This window comes from Puntigrus tetrazona, chromosome 7 (assembly GCF_018831695.1).
Source record: "Puntigrus tetrazona isolate hp1 chromosome 7, ASM1883169v1, whole genome shotgun sequence".
Lineage (NCBI taxonomy): Eukaryota > Metazoa > Chordata > Actinopteri > Cypriniformes > Cyprinidae > Puntigrus > Puntigrus tetrazona.
Window position 1 is genome coordinate 30144132 of NC_056705.1, and position 14609 is coordinate 30158740.

The 14609-nt window shown below is 39.9% G+C and overlaps 1 protein-coding gene across 2 annotated transcripts in view; it reads left to right on the plus strand.

Annotated features, from left to right (window-relative positions):
• Positions 1–860: 860 nt before the first annotated feature.
• The window catches only part of lrch4 (leucine-rich repeats and calponin homology (CH) domain containing 4), a 31900-nt gene continuing 18151 nt past the window's right edge, over positions 861–14609 (plus strand). The window contains exon 1 of one of the 2 annotated variants that reach the window (XM_043243097.1): positions 861–1260. In XM_043243097.1, coding sequence (XP_043099032.1) covers positions 1089–1260 — 172 coding nt within the window. In that variant the 5' untranslated portion in view covers positions 861–1088. The remainder of the gene's footprint in view (positions 1261–14609) is intronic. The other variant, XM_043243098.1, reaches the window with a different exon arrangement.

Sequence of the window (14609 nt, forward strand, 5' to 3'; positions counted from 1 at the left end):
TGACCCACTTTGTGCCCCCGTCAGGCTTAAAACACTGAACTCAGAAACACTAAACAAAAAAAAAGAACATTAAGCATGCATGGGCAAGCAATAACTCTGTGAAAGCTTTCTGTGTACTATATGGGTAAACGCGCCTACATAATAACACAACATTGTAGAAACAAACAAATAACTGCTTATTTATACATTATACAATTACACACTCAATTACAGTACATAGATAAGCTCTTCAGCAACTTTTATGGGCATTTTTAAAATATTTTTAGATTAAGTTTAAATTTATTTTTTAAAAACCTTGGCTTTATGTGTAGATGTGAATGACTTTAAATGGTTAATAGAGTAATACATATAAATGTTTTTGGAGTTTAAAAGTGTAAATGGTATAATAAATAAAACTACAAGCAACTGTTTTGCTGATTTAAACCTCAGTGTCGTTTTTTTTATTAATTAATACGTTTATGAAGTAGATTATGAGCCCAGTTTATTTTACGGCTATCTTAACAGACTACCAGAGTGTTTTGAGTCACACCCATAAGAAAAAAATAAGAGTATAAAATAACTATTGCTATAAGGTTAATGCAGTATTCATGTCCTTCATTTCCTCTCTCTAAGTGCACGTCGTTTTAATGGATCTGGAAACAGGGAAATGCTTTGTGATGCGGTCTCTAGAATCGTGTCATCCTTCGCAAACAACGCGAAAACTTCTTCGCTTTCAGCCTGCGAAGCTCCTGCCACAGTTTGAATTACAAAATCTCCGAGCGTCCAAAAAACTTTATCATTTCCCCCCCGAGATGAGAGCAGCGCTTTTGTGTTCGTTTCCCGAGTTCGTATTGGGTGTGTCCGCCCCGTCAATCAAGGCTTGCTCAATCCGCAAGCTCCGCCCCCTCCCGTTCTCTGCTCGCCGCGGCGCAAGGACTGTCAACTCGCCGCTCAACTTTGCTCAATCGCTGGATTTTACATCACTTTTGGAGTACGGAAACTTACTTTTCTGGGGTGTGCCGTTACCAGACCGGCCTCGTGTGAGATGGAGGTTTAAGAGGGCCGATTGTCGTTGTAAAGAGTAAGCTTTGGGTCACATTTAGCGTTTGATGGCTGCTGGGGATGGAGCGCAGCTGCCGGCGACCGTAGCGGCCAGCAGGAGCGTGGAGAAGGCGCTGGAAGAGGCTGCGTCCAGCGGAGCGCTCATCCTCTCCAACCGCAAACTCAAAGAGTTCCCCCGCACCGCCAAGAACTATGACCTGTCCGACATTACGCACGCAGGTAAGGCTTAAAGAAAGCGGCCACGGGAGGAAATGTATCAGTGCGTTTAATGTCCTTTGTTTGAGTGTCTTCTTCTTCACCTGCGCCCCTTCTGCAGGGGTGCACCACCACCACCACCCTCATCACCGCCCCAGAAAAAGCGGATCTTTCACTTTAGCGATCTTTTGCAGGAAGCGGATCGTCTGATAAGTTCGTTTTAGTCTTCGCTTTCGGTTTTAAAGAACTCCATGATCGCCCCGGCCTCGGCCCGGCGTGTTTTTTAAAGTCAGGTTGTTGGGTTTGAGGCTGGTGTGCTTGCTTTAAAGATTGAAGACATCTGCGCTGGGCTTCTCTTCCTGTTGTTGAGGTGGAGAGCGCTCTGGGGCTGAGCCATCTTACCACAGACCCACTGTAAACTTCACCGTTTGATCCGAGCGCAGTGAAAACCCCGCGGAACTGGCGATATAAAACGATATTGTTGTAGTCAGCTCTTTGGAGGGCGCACTCATTGGTATTGAGATCCATCTCGCCAGCAGCGCTAATATGACCATCTGCTCCTCTTATACAAAGTGGGTATAAAGCAGTTTGTCTTTGAGCCATATAAACCCCCACACGCACATGGTCTGCAGTCTAATAGAGACGTTGCAGTGCATTGGCCGGTTATTTAGACTGAACTAGCACAATGTTAGTGGCATTTACTGTAATTTCAGTTCTTGTACCGCTTTTTGTAACTTGTTACCGACAGCTGGTGTTATTGACAAGTTAGAAATGGTCTCTGCTGGAATACAATTTATAAATGATACTAAACAGTACTAAAACCACCTGCATTTCTGATATTCGCATACTGGTTACGTAGTCACCGTTTAAATGTATTATTAGGATTGTCTTATTCCGGTTAAGCTTAGTCAGATTGGCAAACTGGGAAATGGCTGTATTATTCAGGTTTTTGTGTAATTAGAGTGTATTCACTGTAACTGAACATACTTTTTTTTTAATCTGCACCTGTCCAAACTGAGTTCATAATGTGTGATGTTGGAAAAAGACAGTTGTTGGAAAACTGCTGAACAAGACACATTTTTTTGGAGCGAGGAAAAGGCCTACGTGATTCTGGTATGCCATTGTTAAGGACGCGGATGAAAATTGTTATAGTTCGTTTAAAAGAAATGCAGCGTGATAAATATCAAGAATGAGCATCTCCAGCTTAATTCAATGCACATGTGGTAGTTTATTCTGAATATACTGATTACATGTGCATTTAGGAATAATCCAATGATGTTGGGGGTTTTTTTAAACAAAAAATATGCTTGAATTATATTAAATGTTGGTTTAAATAGTAATTGGAAAAAATAACAAACATTCAGTTTATCTATACTGTAGTTTTAACTTTTTCTCTCATGATCTTGAATATTTGGTGACATTGTTGTCAATAAAGAAGATTTATTGAGAAATTCAAAGAATATTCTCAAATTTGAGTTTTCTACTCCATAGCTTAGTATGTTAAACCCCTAGATGTTTTCGAATGTCTAGTCTCGTATTTTTCTGTAGAGGTTTCTCACATCAATTTTCTGCATGGATAACCATGTTTCCTTGACAACCGTACTGTACGCCTGACTCCCGAAAATCCAAGCGCCAGTTTGGGATCCGTCCGAGGGTGTGGAACAATTCAATAAAACTGGCATTTAAAAATGCTAGAAATCCAAGCATAGATTCATAGATCCAAGCATATCATTCCATAATAATTATGTTCCCCAGACACACCTACCATCAGGTAGAGAATGATTACTAGGTGTTGCTCACATATTGCTGGTTGCAGTTTCAGTGTGTATTTTAAGTGTGCTCGAAGGTAGGTGGAAGATGATAGTGTCTTTTGGCTAGGAGACTTAAGGAGGCAAGGATTGATGAGCCTTGGTTTGTTGTTTTGCTCTTTTCAGTCTGTACACACATCTAGTCCCATTCTCTACTGAAGCTCACTTTCCAATATGGACTAACTTCAGGAAGGTCAGGGGTTCAGTCTTGCTGGAGGTCCGGATCTAAAGCTCAGGCTCATCAATCCACCAAGGCCCCTACACTCATAACCAGATTAATAATATAGCCGCTGTTGACTTCACCCTACAACGATAACACAACCTATACTGTACCTCAGCACTTTAGGGTGAGATGTCGTCCCAGATTGAGTTTGTTTTCATCGGAGAGGTGGAATAAATGCGGTTATTTGAAAGAGGTGCTGGAAGATGGATGCAGGGAAAGCTTAAGATAAGAGCGTATGAAAACAAAAGGACCACCTTAGAAGCAACTCTGAGAAGAGAATGTTCTCAGGACATGGGCACAGAGAGAGATTAGAGTCAATGTATTTTTGTGTGTGCGTTAGATGAAAACATTTGTTTCCATCCAGCTCCTTCTTGTGACCATGCCTGGGGCATGAACGTCATGTAGCCCGTAACACAGCGTTTCATTCAGAGGGACACACACTCCATACCACAACTAAGCCTCACAGCAGCTGAGAGAAAGAGGGGAGGGAGGCCTTTTTCTGATAAAACGGGCTTGTGGGCTGCTCCCATTGTCGTGATATTCCCGAAATAGGGACCCTCCTCTTTCCCCCCAACCGGAGTCCCATTCGGCGAGACCCCTCCTCCATTGTCTGAGGCAGGCTTCTCTCTCTGCCCTTTGCTTTTCCCATTCCTGTTAGTACTCTTGGTTTTTATCTCTTTCCTTTCTTGGTCGGGTGAAGATTCCCATTTATCCAGGTCATCAAAGAAGGTTTTAAATTTGGTGTCGGTTGGATGCTTTCAAAGGGTTTTCTGGAGATGGCCTAGATTATATTTTACAAGATACTCCCCTCATGGCTTATTTCCATTGATCTGTTATCCCCCCCCCCCATCAGTAATGTTTCCTGTCCGACATTAGCCTGTAGGCAGTCTGTGGCAGTGAAGGTCTGGACTGTCTGGATGTTAGACTAATAACGGTCCAGTTTTCTGGCATACGTTCAGAGTTTCATTTGACTATCTGTGTTGCAGTTTTGCCTGTGATTGGGCGGCCTATTTGTTCAGTCATTGTCAGAAATCAAGCTCCTTAAAGTAAATAACGTTCAATAGAAATGCCTTGATGCTCTGTAATAAAAATGAATCTAGTTTTTGTGTTCGTAGGTAAATAGTCATGATTCGTGTGTTTTGATTCATGTTTTTATGGAAGCTGCTCAGGCTCACTGCCCAGTTAATTCTAATTCAGTGAGAATACAGACGTCCGCACTTCTATAATGATAACGGTCCAGAAGAACAATATCAGTGTAATCAGTTTTTAGGCAGAAGAAGGATTAAAAACATTGTCCAACCCCTGACTTTGAAGAGCTTTTACATTAAGGAAGCAGATAGATGACATACCTGCAGCGGACATTTGTAATAAACTGAACGTTGTTATCTGTTTGTTGTGGATGCTAATGAAATTATCATTTATAGTTCTCAATCTTGCTGCAAATGGGGGAAATTAAAGAGACAGATCACCCAAAAGACACTGTACAGGCATTAAGATCATTTAGTGCTGAGGTACACTTGGGCTCTTTTGATTTTATTCTGTTATATCTAAAACTATCTTCTTTTGTGCTCCGTGGGTCATGCAGAGTTTGGAGAGATGTGAGGTTGGGTAGATGATGACAGAATGGGAGCAGATGATCAACGGAAACTATGACTTGATTTGACTGAACAAATTTAGACAGAAATGCACGATTTGTCCCACAGTGTTCTATCACTTTTTTTTTTTTTATCCCAGTCTTGCCGACAGATCTGCTCAGGGGGGTTGGGGTTCTTCCATTTTTGAAAATGTACCTTAATTGCTATCACGCTATTATGCACTTTTCGATGTTGTCATGCTTCACTTTTTAGATCTCAAAGAGTTTGAAGGATTCACACCCACACGTTCGTGTTAAACTGACAACAAGGAAGTAAAAATGACACTGACGGCCTTTCCCTGTCAGGCAAACACCGGATCCCGTGTACGCACACAGCGACACAATGACCATCTCATGGCAGAGTTAATGCATGTGACTTATTCGTGTGGGTTATGCAACAAATCAGCAAAATCATCTCACATTTGTTGTTGGCAAGAAATTTCGCAGCATCTTTTTATCTGTTTAATGTTTAAAGAAATGCTGTATAGGTAGGTAGCTCGCTCTGTTTTGAGACAATGCCTTGTGTTTTATAGGTCGTTCAGAGAGTCTTTTTTTTTTATATATATATAAGTATTTCCTGTTAAGATGTGGTCAACCTTGTGAATCACCAATGATGCCCTATGCAAATGAGCCTCTCAGATTCAGAGACAAAGGACGTATTATGAATTCAGCTCTGCTAGGAAAAAGTTGTGTGTGTGTGTGTGTGTTATGTTTTGAGTGTTCGCCAGCTGTGTTTTGTAAAGAGTGTGTGTGGTTCCTTTAAGTGCCAGCTGTTGGAGTGTGTATGTGTGTATGCGAGTGGTCATGGTTAGGTCTGAAGTGTGTATATATATATGTGTGTGTGTGTGTGTGTGAAAAATGCATATAATTGTCCATGAGTGATAACTGGAGTGTGACTGCACCACCAGCTGTGTGATAGTCAACACGCAGTCTGCTGCACAGTGTTGTTTTGTTTCCCCTTGCAGTTGCATTTCCACTATACACAGCCACCGGATGTGGGCTCCTTGACTTCAACTTCTGCTTCTCCTCAGCGACAAACTCTGGGCTTTACTCCCTCCCTCTTTTTCTCTCTCTTCCTCTTCCTCTCCTTTCACTCACGCTTTTAAAGCACAACAGATGGTCAGAAGGTCTCAAATCTCAAGAGAGGAGCACAGCTAGAAACCCTCCACTTCTAATTGCTATATGGCTTCTTTTTTATAACGGATATCCATTATAGTGAAAAATAAGAACGAAATCTCACAGATGCTGTGTTATTATCAATCTTTCTGCAGCAGAGACCATTGCATACTCAGAAAGCAGGAAGTGACACTTTTAACTTCTTTGCAGTTTTCTGGATTAGTTGTGTCGTGATGGCTGGCATTTGCATGTTTGTTTTAGGGCTGAGAATTTTTTTTTTTATGTGTGTGTGTATATATATTAAAAAAACATTAATTTAATTTAATTTACCCAAATATATGTATATTTCTTTGCTGATATCCATAGCTAACGATTACAAAGCAACATATTAATGAACAAAATGAACCCATTTTACACAGTACTTACTTCAACTTGATTTGATCCTGCTCTATGCTTTTGTGTATTGCTGGTAATGCAACTGTTGGGAAAAATGAGAAACCGTGCAGGTGTAAATGTTTGCTGAATGTTCTCTATATGTCATGCTTCGTTCACTCGTACGCATTCTGAGCCAACATCAGCTCCACACAGACGTGGGGTGATACCTCGCTGCACACATGGCTGTGTATTTAATGAACACGCACAGTTCATATGGTGTCTCAGTGTATCAGCTCCTCCCCTTTCCACATAAGAATACTTGATAGGATGCGAAAGTTCAAATCTGATTGAGATTCAACTGTTTGATGAACACCGGCTCCTGATAAGTTATGTAACGTGAAGCATGTCCAGATGGCAGAATCGCCATCTCCCATTAGGCTTTAGAGAGGCTCCGGGGGTGATTACTGTGTTTGTGTGTGTGTGTGTGTGTGTGCTTGAGAGCTTGGTGAATGTTTGGTTGAGAGCGAGCGAACTAGACCACTTCAGACCTCTGGTGTAGATTATCTAGAGAGAGAGAACATTGAGGATTATCACACTGACAGTTAGTGCTAGTTGATTGTTTTTAGCGAGTTTGGCCAAAGCTGTGCAGAACTCAATAATGCGAGGAGGTTTGTTTGCCAGGGAGTTGCCGTGCGGTTGCTAAGGTGTTCTGAGTGAAGTCTGCAGTGCTGCTGGGCATTTGCTACATTGTTTTGGGTGGTTGCTAGAAGGGTGTTCATGATTTATATATATCCAGTCTATTTTAGCACAAATACACATTATTAATAGTGTCAAACATTGTAAGCATGGCCTATATCTCTTATGGTGGACTGACAATACACTTTAATAAAATACCAGTACATATTTCGTATTAAAGTTACCAGAGTGATTTAATCAAAAGTGGTGAGATTTGTTCTCACTGTTGTTTGGTTGAACTTCAGACGGGACGAATATTGGACAGCTTCCCCTTTAAGACTGATGTCCGGACCCAAAATACTGTTGAAGTACGTACGTTTTCTATTTCAGCTATTTACTCTTAAATGACTGTGTTTATGAGGATACTTTCAAAAACGGGGGTTTCTGACAAATGCATAATGTGTTTATGTAATCATGTTTGTGTTTCAACGGCTTAAAATGGGTTGTTTTAAAACTGCGGTGCTTAAAAAACATGTCCACGTTACAGATGTAGTCCATCTTTTTGTCCTGGGCGGTCATTCTTCACCTGGTTCACCCCCCATTTAATGCCTCATCACCGCGGTGGCATAATATAATATAATATAAAACAATAGACTTTTTATTTTCTCCATCCAATATATTGTCATATCACACAGCTGTAATATGTACTGTTGTGGTGATTTTGTTGTGCTTAGAGTAAAAACTAGTAATTGTTAAGGAGAAGGATTCTGCAGACTCTACGTTGGGTCTCACTTTTAAGTCAGTTTGATGGTCTACCATGATGGCTCACTTTCTGAGGTGTATCATTTACCGTCATTTGGCAATCCAGTCATTTCAGCAGGAACCCAATCAATCTAAAAATTTATCGAGAGTGAAAAATTTCCCCGTGCAGATTTAAGTCGCCTTGGTGGACATGAGTGTAGATCTACAGAAAGCTGATTGGTTTGAAAGTGACTTTCGCTTGAGCTATGCTTCATGCATTGCTTCGCAATATTTATATTGTGTTATGCATTTATTCACTCTCTGAAAAAATAAAGGTACAAAAGCTGTCACTGGGAGGTAGCTTTCCAAAAGTGACACACTTATACCTGCTTTTAGGTAAACTATAATACTAATGTGTACTTTTAATGTTCCAATATGAATGCTGAATACGATTCAAAAGCGTACCTTTTTAAAAGTTACTGCCTTTCTGAGAGTGATTAATAAGCAAATACATGATCGCTAATCGAGTCCATTGTGTTTGTTTAGACGTATGATGGTTTGGTTGTTATGGTAACCCATCCGCTAACCTCTTCTTGGTTGTGTGAGATGCATTTCACCACACTGTCTGGTTTCTTGTGTAACGGATACGAGCTCCTGCTGTACAGAGCCGAGGCTTCAAGCGTCTTGAGTCACCGCTGAACCTCCTCCACAGCAATGAGATCAAGGGCCCTGAACAACACATAATCTGATTACACCATGAGACATGCTTCCACCTTCACAAACCCGCCCAATAAAGCACTGCGCTGTTATACGTTAGTCATGTTTATGGGGTATAGCAACAGATCCTTGAGTTTGCTGTTGATACAAAGATTTTTTTCCACTACAACTTTGCCTGCCAGCTTGGAATATTTGCATAGATGCTGGTACACACACACACACACACACACACCGCTGTATAATGTCAGGATGGCATGTGCAAGATGAGTAAATACTTCATGTGAGTTTACACACCGAGTCTAAAAAGGGAACAAGAAATACAAATTTATTTAATCTCTTTTGACATTACTAAAAGTAATAAAATGCACCTAATAGTTTTCTTAATTTTATTCATAAAGTAATGGCAGTTCTGACCACTGGTGACTGGTAAAATGGCTGACCTTTTATGCATCATACAACACGCAATTGCTTAGTATTTTTCACACTTTTCACATAATTTGATCAAATTTAAACCACTAGAAATACTAGATGTGATATTTTACAGTAGTTTCTCGTGTCTCGTATTTCATCTCAAGCATCAGCAGAGTTGTTTTAGTACTATTTATTTATAAATTTATTGTTTATGAATATTTTCAATTTGAGGTTATATGTTCAGCTTTTAGTTACATTTTAGTAATTTTGTAATGTGCTTTTATAAGTGTTCCTCTTTTAAATGCGTATTTCAGTAAAATATTTTATTTTATTTATAGCACTTTTACTACTAAATATACATAATTTCATCAGTTTTATTTCATTTGGTTCTAGCTTTAGGCCTAATTTTAAGTAATGTAAATGAATTTTAACTTCACACAGTACATAGAGAGAATTTTTTTTATTATTCATTTGTTTGTATTAATAACCATAGTTGAGACGGATGATCAGCGCTGACGTTTTCTGCGTGTCCTCTGTGTGGTTCATACATCACTATCTCAATATAAATGAGATAGGCTGGTAACTTGAGCGCTGGCGGTCTCTTTTGCAGAGAACCTGATAACTGTCGACTTACTTATTGAGCTCTAAAGTAAGAAACCTAACCCCGTGTGGCTGCGGATGAACTATCTTTGTGGTTGTTTTACTTCTTGTCACTTTAGAAGGTGTCTGTTAAACAGCTGTAAGCATGTTGGTGTTTAATTGAGATTTTAATAAAACTGAGAAATATTTAGGCTGGAAGGTAATCGAGGTGTGTTTGTATTTGAACACAAAAGCTTGCACTGGTGGAGTTGCGTGGTGTAACTCGGGGGGGCCCCTTAAATGTTTGGTTGGTTAAATCCATCAGCTTGACCTTTTGTGGCCCTCATCGACGTTTAAAGACAAAGATAACACTGTAGTCTAAGTGCCGGGCCGTTGACCGTGGATTAAACAGGATGCACACAGACCCCTCTGTTCATTCAGAGCGTTTGAAGACAGCGTTGTTGACTGTACGGTTTCATAGACCCATAAGTGGAGTGATTAACATCGGTGGGGGTTTTACTGTTGTCATTGGCAAAGCTTCACATAGACGAGATTGTCAGTCCCTAACCATGCGTCTGCAAAAACCCATCACAAACATACTGTTGCTTGTAGTTCAGATTTGAATAAATCTGAGTATCAAACTCATGTTTGCACGTTTTGTGGCAAGTATGCTTTTAGTTTTCTGACATATTTTGTTTATTGCTTGGCAGACAGTTAAAGGCTTGAAGGCATATGAAAACTCATCATTTATTTATTCACGTAGTAAACCAGCGTAATTGCCTTTATTCTGTAGATACTAGGGGTGCAGCGAATCGTAGATGATCCGTGATCTGTACAAACCAGTCTTTTTTTATGTTGTAGGGCTGTTCATCTGTGCTTGTAATCTGCACAATTGTTCTTGTTGTATTACTGACTTTAGTAGTTAAGCTAGTAGTTCCTGCCGGGGTATAGAAATCCTTAAAATAAGCTTTTTAGTAATAAATGAAAAGCAGATTTTGAGTCCTATCCGTGACTCAAAATCCGTAGTATGATGCGAACCGTGAGTTTCAAAAAACATAGTCAAGCAATTTCATTGAAACTGAATTAAATTTGATGAGACAAGACTGACTGCCACAAAAGAAAAAAAATATAAAAAAATGTTAAAAATATCAAATCTTAAAATGAACTAGGAACCGTTACTTTTTTATGCGTTACATATGAACAATGCATTGTAGGTTATAATGAATAGTTAGCATTCGCTACTTGGCGCTTCCTCAAAAGTGTTTAAAGAATTGTTAACTGAATCTGTTAAAATGCGAGTGGATGAATAACAGCTTTGCTTTGCTACCACTCACATTTTCCTCAGAACCGAAATCTAGTTTGAAAAGGGTTCTCTCAAACAGAAACTTGCTAATGCTCGAAGTAACTCAGACTGGCCTTTATACCGTTGTTATGAAATTAACAATTGGACCTTGACATTTGCTAAAAGCTTGTGTAAATCTGGCCTGTCCTGTTGGATTATGGTGTTTGAGCTGTATATGATTGCATTACTGATATATTAGAGGCTGTTGGAGACTGAGGTCTAAAATAAACCTCCATTTTATAGTGCAGCAAGGAATAATGAAAAGGATGTGGCACACTTGTGTTTTGATCGATTTGGTCAGTGCACTCCAAAGTGCTCTCTAAAGTGCTGGTGAGGTCAAACAATCAGCTTTTTTTCTGACGGTAAATTTACTGATGTACTTGAATAGCACTCGTGTGCCTGGCCAGACACTCACACACACCACACACACACACACACACACACACACACACACACACACACACAATGTTAGGTTTTGCCTCCAGTAGTGCTGTGCTTGAATGTGTTGAGTCATTCTGGCCCGTGTGTTTTTGTTCCGTCACCCCCTCGGCTCAGGCCGGTATTCATGCTTTCACAGCTATTGTCATGCCGCTGTTGCTCATTCACTCGCCCCTTTCAAGATTCGCCCTCCTCTCCCCTCTCAGGCTCCCCCACTCCTTTCTTTCTCTCATTTTTCTCTGCCCCCATCTCAAGTCAAGTCATGGCAAGGTTTATTGTTGTTCCTTCTTCAGAGGAAAAGAAGAAATAAGATGTCGTTTCTTTAGTGGGGGTGAACTTTTTCCTTTTTAATTCACTAAAAAACATTGTTATTAAAAAAAACCTTGTATTTTCTGTATGAACAATTTTCCATGGAAAGGAAACACAAAGGAAATTGTCTACATATAAAGCAAAAAGAAAATAATCTTTGGCACCACTTTAAAGCCTTCTGAAGCCTTTCTTATAGTAACTAGTCAAGGTTTATTAAAATATACACCATCTCTGTAACTATCAAATGCAATTCAGTCTTGGGTTAATTAAAAACATTGTGTTGAAATATGTCATGAGATTATTGATGTCATCTGACATGATTCTAATGAGAGCTATACAGAGGGAAGGATTTTAAGTGAATAATAACTTTATTTTCAGTTTTTGGGCCAACAAAGAAATATAATATTGCTTCAGCAGCCTTATAATACAGTGCACACTTTTGGGATTTTTTTTTTATTGTTTTGCCATTTCAGAGCTTGACAGTAGCCTTTCACATTTGTTGTATCGACAAGAGCAGCCTGAATATTTTGCATTTCAGTTTGAAGTCATATACTGTAAAGGTAATCAAGTGATGATAAAAGCTATTGCTTTACTGCTTTATGGATGTGTCAGATTCACATGACCAACTTAAACCTGCTGCAAAATCTGGATGGGGAAACTTTTGCCCTCACATGAAATCCCCAATCACAAATATTTCTATTTAAATGACTGACAGTGATGAATGTGACTACCGCTTTGCATACGCATTGTTTCAGATTGTTCAGATACATTACCATTTATATTGGTGTGAGTTTGGGATGGGACCACTTGTTTGTTCAACCAATGCATGAGACTATTGGAAGATGCTACAGAAACAATGCACTTCTCCTTTACGACAGGACAGACATTGATGATAAATACAAATGAGGCAAAAAAAAAAATGTTTTGTTGAGATAAAAGTGAGTCAGTGCCTGACAAATCAGGTCTAGTCAGTGTGTTGTGTTGACACAAGCACAGCGTCATGTTTCAGGTAATCTCAGGGATGACTAGAGCTCCTGGCAGCAGGTACCAGAGAAACATCTCTGAGCCTTTCAACTAACACACTTCATAACCTGCCGAAGAAGTAGTCATGTGGTTATAAAAATGTTACATAAAGCTTCTGTGGAGTTTAAGGTATAATTAGGGGTTGTTTGTGTTGTTTTTGTGTAAATGTTTGTCTGAAATGAACTGTAAGGGAGTCTGTTGTTATCCAGCAGGCTAATCTGTCTAAATCTCCTTGTAGGGCTAAAGAAGGAGCGCAGGGTGTGGAGAGGAGTGTGAGTGTGTGTGTGTGTGTGTGTGAGCGAGTGTGTGTGTGTGTGTGTGTGTGTGTGTGTGTGTGTGTGTGCATGCTGATTAACACTCTCTCACACACAGCAGATGCAAAACCAGCTTTAGTTACACTGAAGAGACGCTAGCAGGCAGAAGAACGCTCAGATTCCTCAGAGAGAGGGAAGGGGATCAGTAGACCAACTGCCAGTCTGAAGAAGTTTCTCCATCTCTCACACACACACACACACAGAAGATATTTAGAGTGAGACCTTCAGGACATAATTGAAATACTGTCCTGCTTATTAGCTGGTGACTTTTATCGTGCCATAATAATCATTCATAGTGTCATTGAGCTCGGGCACAGCTGGAGACATCACGCAGGAGGTGATTGTGAGCCCCTCGGGAGAATGTGATACGTCTAGGAGACTATTTCCAGGAACACAAAGTAAACATGGCTAGAACTGAATCTCACTAATGAAAAAGCATCCCAATAAAGAAACTGTTCCCATTCTTGCAAAATATTTTTTTATTTATAGAAAAAAATTGCTACAAAAAGTATCTGTACTAAACTGATGTTTCATAATAATGATAGAAGTTCTAAAATGTATATTACCGAAGTATAGATGTTACGTAAAATTAAATATAACAGTAATTATTAACCCCTTCGAATAAAAAAACCAAAAAAAAAACCAAAACTAACATTGTGTTGTTTAAAGATTAATACTAAATTGTTGTTACTGTTAGGGAGAGCTGTTATTGAGTTATTGATAAAAAGTTGCATAATTGTCTCAGCATTATTCACACTCATACATATCATCTTTCTGCACGATGTGGGTCTCCTGGCATTTCGCTCATTTTCTACCATGTTAGGCTGGTGCGAGTGCAAAGCAGTGCAGGGGATTGTGGGAAATGTGGGCTGCCCCTGGGAATCTTTAGTTCCCATTGGGAACAGAGAGGCGGGAAATGCTTCCTTGCCAAATAAAACAGCTGAACAAAAGATCTGGAGAAGGAGAGCAGATCGGACAATTGGACAGTGCAGGGAAGAGGAGAAAAAAAACACACACACTTCCACAAGCTATTGTTCTCACAGTGTGAAAGTAAATTTGGACTTAAGATCATCGAGAGGGATATTAGTCAAAACTAAGTGTGGAGAAGTAGATCCGAAAGGCCTAAAAGTGCATTGTACTTGCGCATATGACACTAATGTACGTTGAAAACATTACACGCTAAGCCTCGTTTAGCACTTTTGTCTGTGTTTTGCTCTGGTTTGTCTCTCTAGTCACATGGACTTAGGCTCACATTCACACACCCTGTTCTAAGCTTCCTTGGCCCTGTAATTAAAATCCTGCCCTCTCCAGAAATACATCCTGACCCTACGACCAGCGCCACAGAGGGAGTGTGTGTTTCACCATTATCTGGAGAGAGCAACTTCTGTCTGGAATGAAAATATGGAAGGGAATTGGAAAAGTTTGAGCTATATTGGGACAAAAAGCTCACATCCTCAGTTGCTGTCAAAAATGGACTTGGACAAAATCTGATATCCTATAAAAAGTCTTTGTTCGCTTTGGGAAACATCATGACCGTTTTACGCGTTTCCTGTCCCTGGCTCACAAAAACCATGCACGGCATAAACAATGTGTTTGAATGTATACACTAACTGGACAATAGATGCGTGTCTGTTGCTTAGGGTGCATCTATAGTCTGACTCTTGCCATT